The sequence below is a fragment of the Typopeltis vanoorti genome, chromosome 25 (assembly GCF_054136105.1).
Source record: "Typopeltis vanoorti isolate ZY-2024b chromosome 25, IOZ_Tvanoo_1.0, whole genome shotgun sequence".
Classification (NCBI taxonomy): domain Eukaryota; kingdom Metazoa; phylum Arthropoda; class Arachnida; order Uropygi; family Thelyphonidae; genus Typopeltis; species Typopeltis vanoorti.
This window is the reverse complement of record NC_143573.1, coordinates 55,151,264-55,168,171: the sequence shown is the minus strand read 5'-3', so window position 1 is coordinate 55,168,171 and position 16,908 is coordinate 55,151,264. Positions and strand designations below refer to the sequence as shown.

At 35.3% G+C, this 16,908-nt stretch overlaps 1 protein-coding gene across 3 annotated transcripts in view; it reads left to right on the top strand.

Moving 5' to 3' along the window:
• The window catches only part of LOC150092757 (uncharacterized), a 480,655-nt gene that overhangs the window by 334,384 nt on the left and 129,363 nt on the right, over window positions 1–16,908 (top strand). For 2 of the 3 annotated variants that reach the window (XM_090414390.1, XM_090414389.1), the window contains one exon: window positions 9,567–9,635. The exons of the other annotated variant lie outside the window; for it this stretch is intronic. In XM_090414390.1, the coding sequence (XP_090270516.1) occupies window positions 9,567–9,635 (69 nt within the window). The remainder of the gene's footprint in view (window positions 1–9,566; window positions 9,636–16,908) is intronic. 3 annotated transcript variants of the gene reach the window in all.

Genomic DNA, 16,908 nt, shown 5'->3' with positions numbered 1-16,908 from the left:
TCTTTTTGTAGTTCTCAATTTTCTATCCTGCTGACAAATTCACCACAATCCTCTCTGGTTTATTCCATTATTTTCTGCAGTTTTCCTGCTAAGTCTCCAGGGTTTGTAGGTTATTGTTCTTAAAGTATTTTATTTTTTCTCTGATTATAGTTGTTTATTTGAGCCTATGGTTCACCTCTGAAAGCTGCTCAACTTTGATTGTTTTTAAATTTTTCATACATATTTTTCTTTTGAGTATGATATTAATTTTTATCCTGCTCAAAACTAAATGATCACTTCCTATTTCAAATCCTTGTATATACTCTTATTCTGAAGGTGCATGAAATTATTACTATTCAAGAATAATGTAGTCAGTGAGACTTTTCTTATTTCTTGTGTCTTCTCTCCATTTATTAATTTCTTTAGTTTAATAAAATTACTTTACTTCATACATGCATATTTGGTTATATTCATATGCTGCAATTAGTCAGACATATAATACATATTTTCCAGAATTTGTTTGTGGTAAATATATAGTGTGGAACTAGTCTGTAGTAACAGTGACTCTATGGTGTGAAATTTAACATGTCATAATCCCTCGTGCTGTTAAGATCGAGACGTTAGGTGTTTGTGTTTTAGTGACGTTAGGAATTATACTAAACTATGATCAAAAATCAGAACACTAACTAATATGCTTTACAATGCTTGCTGGCCTATTCAGATTATATGATATGTAATATCTTTGTAGATTTAATGGGAAACCAGAAGAATTCTCTCACTGGAATATTTTATTAGGAAATGCATAAATAGCTGCAGGAAGTAACAACAACTCAGAAAATATTGTTCTTTTTTTTTTTAGTAGAAATACAAAAATGATTAACTTATATTAAACAAAATAATTTTAATTGTAGAATTTTGTAAGGCATAATGGAACAACATAATATATGATTAACAGAAGATTATAAAAAAGTGCCATAGTAGCTTTATGAAGATAAACAATCCCTAATGTTAAATATATATAATAAAATATTGAAAGGTTAGCAAATTTAAAAACTATATTTCATAAGGGAGATAAATGTAGGCCATCAGATTTATTTAAATTTGGACAGTGTAGTAATGTTTCACAAGCTTCATTATAAAGATGTTTCATATGGAATCTGCTCTTATGTAGGATTTTTTTTTCTTTATTCCACAGGATTGTATATATAGTAGATATAGTAAAGATGAATGTTTAGCAAGTCAGATTGTTTAGGGTTAAGATACTTGATATCAGATTTATGTTCCTCACAATGGACAAAGAATGGGTTTCAGAATAGCTTCGTAAATGTAATGGGAAACCAGAAGAATTCTCTCACTGGAATATCTTATATTGTTAGGAAATAACAAATATACTGGTTAGAAAATAAGATAATCTGTATAATTAATAATCTGAATAAGATAAGTCACAAGAGCAAGAAATCTGATAGATGTCTGGAAAATTAAGTGGAAGGAGCTTATGTTTTGGTAGAGATTTTTCTGCCGGATATAATGCCACATAGATGTTGAGAGCTATAAAATATTCATATGTTCGGATATTCCTTTAACATAACAGAAGTGAAATATTAGTAATTTCTTCTTAAGCAGAAGAGGCAGAAATCCTATACTTGAAAGTTTTGTTAATAAAGACTTCACTGAAATCATTTGTCAAGAAGGTGGATTTGATGTAATGCAATGCTTTATGTTGTAAGTTATCTGTAAAACATAAAACGTGGGCATGATGTATTGAAACTATAATAGTCCCAGTTTTATGACTAAGATGATGGTGTGACTTTTTAATGAATACAAATCTGTGTGAGTGTTATTTAGAAATACTGGCAGTCTTCACTTCTGGGTGTTTGAAAACATTTGAAACCATAATGATAATTCTTCCCTAGATTTTGGTAGAATTAATGAAATTTGATGAGTTAGGATCACCAAATATTACATGTATTGAATTGTTTTATCTGGACCATTTCAGTGACAAAAATCATGGCTATAGTACAATATACCAGAACAAGCAAAGGGTTCCTAAACACAGAGAAATGTATCACAATGTTACTGATGCAGTAATATGCATACAGTTTATGCTTTTATAAACTGTATCATAGTTATCTTCTTTTGTATCATAGTTATCTTCTTTTTTTTTTGTGTGTGTTAGGCTCATGGGTATGTTTACAGTCAAATAACCTGACTTCTTAGAAACCTGATTACTGCTTATGACAGGGGCTGATAAATCTATCTGCATTGTCTGCTATGCCTGTTTTGCAAGATGAAAATATGGGTTTCTGGGGAGGGGAGGAAACCTACCACCTCATTATGAGATTGGCTAACTTTCATGTGAAAAGATTTGATAAAGGTTCTTTGTATCCTAGATAAGGATATTCAAACCTATGGCTTTACAACTAGAAGGCATTGTTGATATGAATAAGCTACATAGGTACTGTAGTATATAGTTTTACCAATAATTTTACTTGTTTATTTGTAAACAGACAAATAATACTTAACACTCAATTTTTATTGTTCTTGTCATACCTCAGTTTAGTGTTCTTGTCATATGCAGCATTTCTTTGTTTAGACATGCTGGATTTTATTCCTATTTAGGACAAAAGAAAACTGTAAAAGTTCTTAAACTGGGGGTCAGTTAGTTGGCTATGGATTTTTCTCTACAAAACAGACAGACAGCCTTATATGTCTTATTGGACCACCCTGGAGTCAAACACTCATTGCAAGAGGTCTTCCTGCTCATACAAAAAGATTATCAAACTGTGTTTTAAATCTATTCATAGTTTACACTCACCATACCTGGTCATAGGATCAGAAGAGCTATCCATAACAAAGTTGACAACATCACCTCCAATTGGTGAAAGTGACCATGCAGTCTTGATTTGGGAAATTGTAAAGCATTCTGTCAAGAAGGGATATTTGTGGAACCACAAGGCAGGTGATTATGACATGCTTAGGAAGATGGAATAGGAAGAAGCTTAAATCTGTAGCATGGCATGAAACACTGTGCATGGTAAGGATGTTCTAAGACTACAGTGGGATATAGTTAAGGGTCATCTAGAGGAAGCAGTATTAAATTGTATAGCTAGGATAAGGAGGGTTATTATTATTATCATTAAACATGAGCTGCAGAAGAAGAAAATGCTGTGGAAGGTATATAAAGAGAAAGGTGACCAGCAAATTCTTGAACAGTACAAGGCAAGGAAGGCAAAATCAGATTATGAGAAGAATTTAGCCAAGCAGGCCAAAGGAAATCCCAGTGAGTTCTTTTGTTATGTGGCAAGTAAGAGGAAGAATGACTATGGAAGATTAACCTTAATGAGTGATGATGGTCACAAGGAGAAAGATGCAGATAAAATACTTGAGTAACTGAGCAAGCATATCTTCCTAGTGAGGTTACTGCTTTAATCTATGTGACAGACACTAATGTAGAAATGGTGGATGAATTGGAGGTTCTTAGGATATTGCAGAATCTCAATGTAAATACAGCTGTGAGATAGATGGGATGTCAGCTGGGGGGTTTTGCACGAATGTGCAAGAGAACTGGCAATGCCTTTGACTAAGCTTTGAGCTGTTTACCTATATTGTAAGTCTCAGCTCTTGTAGAGTTCCAATGGAGTGGAAAAAGGACAAAATTATTCCTTTGCATAAGGGAGGTTCTAAGACTACAGTGGCAAATTATAGACCAATCAGTATCTCATGTGTGGTGATAAAAGTACTAGAAAAATTGGTAAAAAAGAGAATTCAAGAATGGGCAGATAAAAAAATATGGTACTGTATGAGGGTCAACATGGCTCTGTGAAGGATCGATCATGCCTTACTAACTTTTTATAATAGAAAGTTTATTTTTCACTTGGTTAGAGTATAATAAATTTAGTTTAATCCTTTATCCAAGTGTGAGCAAACAAAGTTTGCACCTGAAAGTATCTTCAGGACTGGGTTAAGGTGGTACAACACCAGGGCAACTCGTTGCAAAGGTGGAGCAAACTACCAACACTCCTATCTCAGTATCTCCTATAATGCAAAACACATCTCCTTGCGGATATGTCTAATGTTATGCCTTCCCTTAATGCATAACATTAGACATATCCGCAAGGAGATGTGTTTTGCATTATAGGAGATACTGAGATAGGAGTGTTGGTAGTTTGCTCCACCTTTGCAACGAGTTGCCCTGGTGTTGTACCACCTTAACCCAGTCCTGAAGATACTTTCAGGCGCAAACTTTGTTTGCTCACACTTGGATAAAGGATTAAACTAAATTTATTATTTTTATAATAGAGAACAGCTGAGTTGGATAGAAGAAATGGCTACAAAATGATTTTGCTGGATTTTGCAAAAGCATTTGACAGAATAACACATGGAATACTGTTATACAAATTAGAACAAATGGGGATGGATATGATGCTGGTTAAGTGGCACCTAGAACTGTTAATAAAGTGGATGTTATATAATGAAGAGACCTATTGGAAGATACAACCAAAAGAGAATTTAATGCAGAAGATTATACAATGGAAGCTGCAATTATTTGGACACATCTGCAGAATGAGTAAGGATTGGAAGATAAAGACATTCATATTTGGTATTATGAATGGTGTAAACAGAAAAGGTAGGCCATACAGAGAATAGATAGATGACATAAAGGACTGGTATGGAATGGGATTACAGAAACTGTGACACTGTGCACTGGACAAAGAAAGGTGGAAGAAGATAGTGAAGGAGGCATCTGACACCATCAGGCAGTGTGCTCATGGTTCATGATGGTGATGACAGTACTATATACCACATACAAAGAGGTATTAAATTTCTTCAAAGTAATATAGCTGATAAAATTTGTTTAGAAACTGGTAATGTTTCTAATAGAGATTTCTACATATAGTTTTCATAAAAGTGAAAACTATATGTAGCAATCTCACCAAAACAGAACTAGCAGCAGCCAAGTCATTAAAATCTAATAAGGATATACTTGTAACGAAGTCTGACAAAGGTAATGCCATGGTTTTCCTAAGCAAGCACATCTGTTTACATTCATCAAATGAATCAGTTAGTCTCTGATAGCAGTACTTATCGACTTGTGAAATATAATCCAACTAACAGGATTAAGAAGAAAACTGTTAAGTTACTTAAGTCTGTCACTTCTTGCCCATCTGACACTTAAAAAACTGTTACCCATTCACCTGCTCTCTTAGAATATAAGGGGTTCCCAAAGAACACAAACATAATGTTCAGTTTCAGCTGATAGTTGAAGGTATAGATAGCTTTAATTATTACCTAGCCAAGAAATTAGCATCAACACTTATGAGTTAGTAGGTCATTCTCCCTCCTATATAAAGAACACACAACACTTCATAAACAAAATTAAAAATATACTGCTCAGCAAAGGTGATTTATTAGTCAGTTTTGATGTTTCTGCCTTTTTCCACAAATGCCCTAATGATACAATTCTTCTCTTATAAAAAAAGTTCAGCTGGATACCATAGCTCTCTTTTTATCCACTTACTATGTTCCGGTTACTTCGTGTGGTAAAATAATTTTTGCCTACAAAAAGAGTATACAGCTATGCACTCACTGCTATCCCCAATTGCTAACTTTTATATGAAAGCTTTTGAGCAGCATGCTCTAGATTTTTCTGGTAAACATCGTCTAGATTCTAGACAATGTTTTCATTATCTGACCACATGGCCGGCAAACTTTAAACATATTCCTTAGCCACCTGAACAAACAATATGAGCACATGCAATTTAGTATTGAAATTGAAAATCAAAACTCGCTTCCTTTCCTGGATTACAGTAAAACCATAGCTATCCCACACATTATCAGATAAACAGATACAAGAGGTAACTAAATAGAATTTTACACTACTGAAATCTTAATGCTACTTTTAAAGCACCTATAAAATTTAAAAAAACAGATTCAATTCCTCCAAGGATTTCCCCCACACACACACCTTGACCCACCCTGGAGTATACTGTATCCATTGCATCTGTAATTGATACAGTATACCCTATATTGGTGAAACTGGATGCACAATTCCTATCCATAAAAAAAAGAACACAAATGACATTAAATTTAACAATTTTGGTAAAGAAAGCCTCTCAGATCACACTCTTAACATTCTACACCAAATTGATTTTTAAAGCACCTGTTCCTTATATCATGCAAAAACCTGGTATGAACAAATTTGAAGAAGCCTATGAAATTTTGATCAACCATCCCAATCTTAACAATAATGGTGGCATAAAAATCCCAAGAATTCTTTCAGCTCACTTAAAATTTTTCAAGTTTCCAGAAACTCTTACTTTAGGACTCTAAGCAATAATTTCACTCTTACTGGCCACCATTCATACTGTTTTGTTCTAATTTATGTGAGAACATGTTGCTCTCTAGCTTAATATATCTCTTAACACGTTCATTGCCAAGCTGAAAATTGGAATTTCGTGTGGTGGCCAATTTTTTTTTTTACTTGATAGCGACGTCCACGCGATAATGCGTGATCGGCCAACTGGTGAGAACTCACATCACGTGATATCGCGTGATTGGCAATGAACGTGTTAATTGGGATTATGCTTGAAGAAACTGATGAGGCTAGGGATCCTGGAGTATTAGTAGGCAGGAAGTTGAAGTTCAGGAGCCATGTAGCAAAGATTGCAAATACAACTCAAAAGATAATTGCAATCCTGAAATGAATGTTCACATGTAAAGATAAGGATGTCATTTTGCCTCTTTACAAGGCCTTGATAAGACCTCACCTGGACTATTGTGCGCAGGTCTGGTTTCCTTTTTGATTCTGATATATTGGAGAGAGTACAAGGAAAGAGTGTTAAAAATGATGTCAGGGTTATGGAATACTGATTATGAAGACAGATTGAAAATTTGTAAGCTGCAGACACTAACAAACAGGAGAAAGAGGGGGTGATATGATTGAGACTTACAGACTTCTGAAAGGGTCATACAGGATTTCAATTGATGGAATTTTTCAATTTATGGATGATGAGGAAAGAACAAGAGGGCATCCTTGGAAGCTGAGAATGAAGGCCACCAAGAAGGGTGTGAGGGCTAGATTTTTCTCTTAGATCATGATGTGTGGTTGGAATGGATCGCCATTGGATGTTGTGAGTGCAAGCAGTGTGAATTAATTCAGGAATAAGTATGATAGCTGATGCATGTAGTATGTGGCCTCCCTTGATGAGTCCCTGACTCCCTGGAGGTCTCTCTTAATTACTATAATAATGACAATGATTTGTAACCAAATAGATAAATAACAGGACTGTAGCTCTTTGATGTAGTAACGTTTTTTTTTTTTTTTTACCAGATGTAAGGCCAGTAGTTTTAATGGTTTTACTGTAACAAATAACATTAAACAGTTATAATATACAATAACAGTAAGCGATTTTACTGAACAAATTACTGTAACTTTAGCATACTATGGAGATTGCAACATAGCTTTTTTTTTTTTTGTAGATATGTGGATACTCCAAATGATGACCTTGATATGAATGTCAAAATGTTGAGTGATTATTTTGGTTTATATTAAACTGAAGTTTTACTAATAACATTGTAGCTGTTTCTACAATTTTTTTTAATAACGAATGCTGATAACCTTATAACTATGAAGTAAAGGAATAACATTTACTGTACGAATAGCGTTATTGAGTTTATGAATTTTCAGTAAACTGTATGTCAGGTATGGAGCAACTAAATGGTTTGAGATTTTTTTAACTAATTCAGGGAACCAAAGTGTGGCAGTCTTTTTAATATTTTTTTCTGGAAATTAGTGGGGTCATAGAGGTTTTTAAGTTGTATGACCTCTTAGTAACACATTCATTTTCAAATTGCATTCACTGGTATTGAGTACACAGCAGCTTTGCCTTTATTGGCTCTAGTAATTATATGTTTGTCTTTGTGTAAATTATCAAGAGTATAGAGTTAGCTGTTTAAGAGACTTCTTTTAGGCAACGAAGCTTACATAAGGTTATTAGCTATATCAAGCCCGACATTGTTAGCAATATTTAAAGGCGGGTTTGGTCACTGTGTTCCCTGAGTAATATGAGGTCTAATGTTGGAACTTGACAAAGTGCTACCGAAAAGTTATGACCAAGGCTAAGTAAGGATTATTTTTAGATTGTTTTTTTAATACTCTATTTGGAAAGGTAGGAAAACCTTTTTTCTTATTTTACTTTAAATTCTTGTCTTTATCTATATAGATGTAGGTTTCAATCCATCTCGAACCTAATAAAACTAAAATGGGGTCAGCTTATGGTGAGATACCAATCTCATATAAAAATAGCAGGGTTTTTTTTGTATTTTTCATTCCACAAAACAGGTAGACTAACTAAGGAATATATGCTATTAACCAGAAATCTGGTCTCTGATTGCCTAAGTTTTTGGCCTTAATTTTAATCAGGTCAAATCCCAGTGTAGAGCAAGTTTCATTGCCATGACAATACTACTTCTAGAATAAAAAGCTCTCTAAATAACTTACAATAAAATGGATATAACAAAAAAAAAAAAGTCCCACCAAACTGCTGGAAAAGAACAGAGATGTTTCCACTTCCTGCCTCAACTTTATATTGAAGATACAAGAGATAAATTATGCTTTCTTCTGAAACATCACAAAATTAGCACAATTTACAGTTGCTATCCACCAAAAACAAATCTCCTGTTTTGAATAGATAGGATGGAAAGAAAGAACATGAAAAATGCTTATGCAATAAAAGCAGAATTAGATGGGGATGGGAAGCAAAATTATTGTGTATATTAAGTTTTACATTATAAAGGCTGTTCCTGTTCCTTTGGCTGGGAAAGATCTGATTTGAATTCCACATAGTATGCAAAAGAGTCTTTGCAACATCTTTTCAAATGAAGGTAAGTGAACTGTCAGCAGAAGAACAGGATTTGTCATTCTGCAAAACAGGTAAGCTGGCTAGAGCACACACACACATGCAATTAACACACATAAATATGTTTATGTGTGTTAATTCTTATAGCCTTAGTTGTTTTATAACCTTAGCCATAATTCCAACTAATTCATCTCAATCCTGAAAGTAGCTTTTTACAGAACCTTTTCAGTTACAGCAGAACTCATGGATTACTTTTGTACAAATTTTGGTCTCCTGCTTTAACTTTCATTTATCCCAAAGATATTAATTACTTAAGACAACCACAAAGAACAAAACAGTAACATTCTTTAGTTTGTGTCTTATTTTGTATTGATGTCTGTCATAAGTGCTTAAATAATGCCAGCTTGAGATAGCAAAATATTGGACTGTAAATAAGTTGTTTGCAATAATTAAACTAAGTATTGCAATCATACTAGTTTTATTTAGTATTTTTTCCAGAAAAGTTAGCTAGATTGTTATTAACAACTATGGAAATTAGCTATTATTTTCAGGAAACTAAGCTTCCTGTCAAAGTGAAATAGCAGTTTTAATCGATTTCCTTATATGTTTTGTTTCTTTCCATATTAAATATGTACATGCATGATTCTGTTTTCATGATTTATTTTCTTCTCTTTTTTCAACTACTTACCAGTATCAAATTAGCTTTGTATTTTTCAAACTTTTTTATAGTACAAGATCATTTGAATTTTGGAATTAAAACTTTAGCTGAAATAAGGCAGGAAAAGGAATCAGAACAAGGTAACTTTTTTTTGCGTGTGTGTACGTGTGTGCACATGTGTTTATATCAAGCATTTGCAATTCTTTGCAAGCATAGTGACTTTAAATGTGGAAGTGGGACAGCTTACCTTTAAGTGATGTTGTTTATGAGCCATAATATACACTGTAATAATAATAATAAAAACAGTTATATTTCTTTAGCAAAAGATTTCTATTTATTAAGTGTCAAAAGGATGTTACAGATAGAAGGTAGAGTAATGCAGATTGCCAATTCAGTGGCTCAGTGTTTGTGGAAGTAACTGTAAAAAGGACAAGTACTTCTATGTTGTTGTAGCTCTGTAAAATAACACAAACAGAACTAAAATGGTGGAAAAAGTGAAGTGAGTCAGTGAGGGAGGAATCACTATCAGCCAAATTGCTCTCTGCTGAACAGCAAGAATTTTTAGGGATGTTTAAGTTACCACTCTCAAGTGAACAGTTTTCTAAGAAAGGTTGGATTTGGGATCTTTACAGTGTTAAGTAGTTGGTGAAAAGTAGTGTCTTGAAGAGAAAGAATGCCTAGCTTTTAAAGGAAGTGGAAGTTACTGATATGATGTGTTTATGCCAGGAGGAGCTACAGTGAAATGTCAGTTGAAGAAGTGAGATATGATCCTGTCTGGTTCTTTACGTATTACTGAGGATAAAGTTGGTAGCACTGAGAGTGACCAGATTATACTTGTCCCATTGAGAAATGGTATATGAAGATCAGCTTAAGGTACTGGTTGCAGACAGTCTTGAAACTTGGGATGTCTGATCAGCGCATGGTTTGTTGAATTAGTTGAGTGAATAAAATAAATGGACTGTACTCATCGTCAGCAAAACTTTGGTCAGTATTATTGGTGACCCGAAAGCTCGGGGGGGGTCTGATTAGCAGAGCTGTGGGCAGGATTTTTGGTGATTGGAAGTAGGTCATTTATGTATAGGAGAGAGAGGGTAGGTAATAGAGCAGAACTCTGAGGTGCTCTCGCATTGGTGGACAAACACGAAGAGACAGAGCTACCCACGACATGCAGTCAATGACATGGAAAAAAATTACACGTCATGATGTCAAATGTAATCAAATGCTCTGGAAACGTCAAGAACAACAACACCTTTATCCAAATTTTTCCATGGCATGTATCCAGTGATGGGTGATGCAAGTTAAGGGATTGGACTTTGAATTAACTGGTAGCCTTTAGGTAGTGGAGAAGTTGACTGTTGATGACTATAATTTTGGAGAGGATTGAGATTATGGCAGTGAGATGTTACTAACTTACTTAATCCTCTTCACTCCACCTGGGAGCATAGGTCTTCCACCACCATTTTCCACGGACTCTGTTTTTTGCTTCATCCGGTATCATTTTGGAAGGTTTCAGTTTACATAGCAAAAATTTTTTTCTGAGACTGGGTTGCTAGCCCTGCGCTCCACCCTCTCCATTTATCTGGGCTTGGAACCTGCATGTCAAGTTTTCACTAAGCATGGCTGGGTTAGTGAGATGTTAGTCTGATGGCAAACTTTTATCTCTCTTATTTGGAATGGGTTGGAAATGTGCTTGCATCTACACATAGAGATATGTGGCTGCTGAGTATAATAGACTGCAACAACAATAATATATGCTAGATGCTGACCACAACATTTGAGTACAACTGGAGCGAAACCATTGTGACCAGAAGACATTTTTCATAGCTGTGTTATTTAGTATTCTTCTGATATCTTTTTGCTGAAAAACCACACAGTCATAAGGTGCTCTATTCCTGGTATATGACAAGGGGATATGTGGTCATCTGTGCAGGAATGGGAGAAAAACAGTGATGCCAAGAGGTGCTATAATACTGGTGCCATCTGGATGAGAAGTGAGCAGAAGTTTTGTCCATGGAGAAGGAGGTACGACTTCTGTTTAGAAATGGGCCACGTTTCTTGTTATATGTCCTTAAGTCATATTTGTATTTCCTGATCTTTGTTTTGAACATTTATTGCATGCTTAAGTGTATGCTGATTACAAAGCTACGGTTCTTTTTTACAAACCACTTGTATGTGAATTTTTTATTTTTTTTTCAACTGCTTTGGCATACCTTTAAACCATGACTTGGAAAGTGGATAGAAATTTTTGATAGAATAGGGAATGAAGGCCTTCATACCAGAGAGGATAATTTCTGCTACTTGCTTAGAGAAGGTCTTTGGATCCAAAGAGTGGAAGCAGTAGTGAGATCATGGAAAGGAAGCATAGAAGTTCTGGAGGTTATCCAACTTTGATAGTTTTGTAGTGACACAGGACATGAGGTTGGAAGTGGCTTGAGGGAGAATGTTCTGTGAAAGAAGCTACTTGCACAAGAACTGAGTTATTCAAAGGAAAGGTGACCTCTACAGTATATCTGGAAGGAGAACTGGTTAAGAAATGATCAAAGATATTGGGAAAATGGAGGGGGTTTAAAAGTAATTAAGTTAAAGGGTTGGTAGATGTATGATTTGTGTTAATCATTGCTTTTAGCAAATACTTCCATATCTCATTCAGCTTGATCAGTGATGTTGTGGATATTAACAACACGTTCATGAAAGACACCAGACAAACTAAATTGTATTGTACTTGCCCACAGGGCAGGATGTAGCTAACATTTTGTGATTGCAGTTTGCATATTAGGCTGGCATGTGACAAATCAATGTGTGTGCTTGTTGTTTAATTTTATTTCTTGAATTTTTTCTTATTTTCTAAAAATGTTATTCCTAGTGAAATAACACTATACTAATACTGATTTGCTTTTTTTACATACTGCACAGCAGAAATTTATAAATTGTATTAATATGTATAAGTTTATTCTATCAAAAAAAAAACAAGAAGTTTATAAAGAGGAATAATAACTTCACTCCTTAGTGTCTTTTTCAACATCCTAGTAATCCCTTGAATTATTTTGCCAGCTTTTGCAGTATGTCCTCTGAATTTCAACTCTCTGTCTGCCATTAGCCTCAAGCCTCATGATACAGTTTAATGGAATAATTACACACGAAGCGAAATAATTAAATAGCAGGTTTAATCATTTCAATATTTCACCTCTGTCACAGAAATATCTTCATGAATACAATGTTTAAATTATAATAACAACACAAGAAACAATAAGTGGAAGAAATGAAACATCTGCCCAGAACAACACAAAAAATACATCTGCCAGCACAATCATGGTCAGTCAGGTTTAGCAGACCATGCCTTGGATACCTTGCACAGAATCAGATGGAAGAAAACTCTCATGCTCCATCACAATAAATACAACTTGAAAGACTCTTCTTAGAATCAGTAGTAGATTAAAAAAAAAAAAAAAAGCTAATCTTAATAAATATGGTCATATTGAACTTCCCAAGATTTGGGAAACTTGAATTCTTAGGCTCCCCCACCCAACATCTAAGGCTAGCCAACAGCACCCATAGAGGAGGTGCCTCTCGCAAGACTTTAGTCTAATTTCATTTCTTCCACATATTGCTTCTTGTGCGTTTTTATGTATGTTATTACAGTTTTAACATTGTATTCCTGAAGATGTCTCAGTGACAGAGACATATTTAAATGATTAAATCTACTGTTTAATTATTTTTCTTTGTGCTGTAATTATTCCATTAAACTGTATCGTGAGTATAAACCAGCACCTAATCCTAAATACTCATGTCCTCGAGCCTAATTAGTTTCTCACTATATCATTAATATACAAATTAAAGAATAGTGGACCCAGTACAGAGCCAGAAGCACTTCACTAGTCACCATCAATTTCCTAGATTCCACTCCACCATATGCTACTCTCTGGTGTGTGTCTGTCAGCCACACTCCATTCATGTCGCCAGATTCTTATCGTTTCCTATTTGTTCTTCCAATTTATGTAATAGTTTTCTGTATGGTATTCAGTCATATGCCTTTGAAATGTTCATCATTATCATGGTATAGCCCATTTCCCTCCTCTAATTCTACTGTCACTCTGTTATAAAATATGAGTAAATTACTAAAGCAAGACTTACCGTTTACAAAACCATGCTTTCTCCATAGAGTATCATATTCCTATCCACCTACATATATTCCTATCTTTAATCTTATTTTACCTTTAACAACCACTCTTGAGGTATTAATTGGTCTGTCATTTGCTACTTCTGTCATGGAGCCACCTTTATGTAATGGAAGTATCTTATCCTCTTTCTGCTTCCATGGAACTATGCCAGAACTGAGACTTAAACAACTTTGTATGTGGCATTCATTTCTCCTGCACATTCTTGTAGACACACACACACACGTTGACATTCCATCCAGTCCCACATATTTGTGCATATTGAATTTGTGCACATCAGCATATTGAAAAATATGCTCAGCATATTTTTCAATATGCTGAGCATCTCTAGTTTCTCTACCCAGCTCTCCCATCAGTCTCTGTCACATGAACAGCTGCAAAATCTCTACCTGGATGATACATCTTTAAAAAGTGATTACTTTTTAAAGTAATCACTTTTTAAAGGTGTATCATTTTAAAGTAACATATGCCAGTTCTTCACATCTCGACTATTTCTTCTTCTGTCACTTTTCTACCAGTAGCATTGATTAAACTTACTTGCTATACAGTGAAAAAAACTCTCTGATTTACTTCGGCCATCTTAGTTAAATTTTCTCTCATAATATGATTTAGCCCTTCTTTCCATACCGGTCACCCTTCTTGCCTGCACGTTGTACTGCTTGTGGTATGCTAATTACCTTTTCCCTTATATTTCGTCCACAATGTTTTCTTTTTTTGCAGTACCTGTTTTATAAATCTATTCATTCACTTAACCCCACTTGTCCTTTCTTTTAGAGAGTAAAATGAATAACCCCACTTTGTTTATCCTTCAGACCATGGGTACGTAACATGATATTGGTTTTCTCGAGCAATCTGTGAGCCCACTTCTCATGGATTACCGACATGCTTTCCTTGTAGCTTCTTAAGCCAGTGCACTGCTCCAAGATGTCCCTAAGTTTTCTATAATCACCAGCTTTGTAGTCCCACATAAATGCTTTCTCGACAGAGAATTCCACATGTTTAGAACAAGACTGCATGGCACATTCCTCATTTGGAGGCAGAGCGTGTACCATGGCTATGAATACATTTTCTAATGCTATTACCAGATTTAGCACTCTCAAACTACTGTTTCCCCCACACACACACAGACACACATGACATACTGTTTCAGGTACTTATCTCTTAGTAACTGCATAAATTTATCCATCTTCCCTTGCAACCTTATCTTCCTCTGATCTATGTCTCCATAGTTGAAGTCTCATATAATAACTGCTCAGCCTGCACCATTGTGCTCATCTGCCAATTCTTCACATCTTTCTGTGGTCCCCCTTACCCTGTGGCAGAAACCACCAATATATTTTCTCATATTGGCCTCTTAAACTAGACAGCATCAAATGAACCTTCTGTTGCTGATAACTAAAGAATTTCAACCAACAAAAACAGAGCTCAAGCCTAAAATCCTCATTGACTTCTGTTTTTGTTGGTTGAAGTTCTTTAGTATCATCAGCAAAAGCCCTCCTCCTTTCTTATTCTCTCTTCATCCTCCCTGAAAATAGAATATCTCTTGCAGTCTTCTGACTATATAATTTTCCGTCAACCAGGTCTCACTGATGCTGATAATTTTTGGCTAACTCAAGCTGACCAATGTCAAATATTCCTCTCCTTTATTTCTGATACTTCTCGCATTCTTCTGTGTGCATTTCAGCATCCTTTTATACCCACAAATTACCCTTGCATAATGCCATCAACAACCCATTCAGATTTGAAATCCCACGTTACCTACATTTATTACCATACTAATCATATTTCTGTACATACTCATTTGTCTCAGGGGCAGCTAAACACATACTTCACTGCATTCTCCCAAGTACTTCTAGTTCTCTTAATTTTGCACTCCCAACCTCTCACTTAACAACACTCTCTCCAAACATCTTACTCCAACCATTTAACTGCAGTTAATTTGGCATATACAAGACCTTTCATTCATCAAATCCACTTCATATATCTATAAACTGCATGCCATTACTCCTCACAATCTTCTCATTGAATCATTATATATTTGGTTTAATCCTTTATTCAAGTGTAAGCAAACAAAGTTTGTGCCTGAAGTAATTTCAGGAGTGGGGCAACTCATAGCAAAGGTGGTATGACTTCACATCACTTGCCTTAGTATCCCATAATGCAAAGCACACCTCCTTGCAGACATGCATAATACTATGCATAAAGGGAAGGGTCACTATCCAGACCAGTTTCAACCTTTATTGAGGTCTCATCAGTGGGAGCCAGACCCAGAGGTGGAAGAGATGACACCAAAGTGGAAGAAATGCAGGTCATATTTCCATATACGAGTTGCCAAAAGGTGTCACACCTTATTATTAAAATTCTCTGGATTAGAGATAGTTGATGGAAGTTGTTTTCCACTTGGTTATGCTATGAATTATATATATATATGGTTTAATCCTTTATCCAAGTGCAAGCAAGCAAAGTTTACGCTTGAAGTAATTTTAAGACTGGGGAAATTCGTGGCAAAGGTGGTATGACTTCATCACTTGCCTTAGTATCCCATAATGCAAAGCATATCTCCTTGCTGACACATATAATGCTATGCATTAAGGGAAGGGTCACCACCCAGACCGGTTTCAACCTTTGGAAATATGACATGCATTACTTGGTATCACCACCTCTGGGTCGGGCTCCCACTGATGAGACCTCAATAAAGGTCAAAACCAGTCTGGGTAGTGACCCTTCCCTTAATGCATAGCATTATATTTGTCTGCAAGGAGATGTGCTTTGCATTATGGAATACTAAGGCAAATGATGTGAAGTCATACCACCTTTGCTATGAGTTGCCCCAGTCCTGAAATTACTTCAGGTGCAAACTTTGTTTGCTTATACTTGGATAAAGGATTAAACCAAATATATAATTCGTAGCATAACAAAGTGGAAAACAACTTCCATCAACTATCTCTAATCCAGAGAATTTTAATAATAAGGTATGACACCTTTTGGCAACTCGTATATGGAAATATGACCTGCATTATTTCCACTTTGGTATCACCACCTCTGGGTCTGGCTCCCACTGATGAGACCTCAATAAAGGTCAAAACCAGTCTGGGTGGTGACCCTTCGCTTAATGCAGGGCTGTCCAAAGCACTGCCTGTGGGCCAGATGCGGCCTGCGGTGCAATTTTATGTGACCCGCCTGTGGGTTTTGATTTTCACAAGCGAAAAAATAAAATAATCTGAATCAAATGCATATT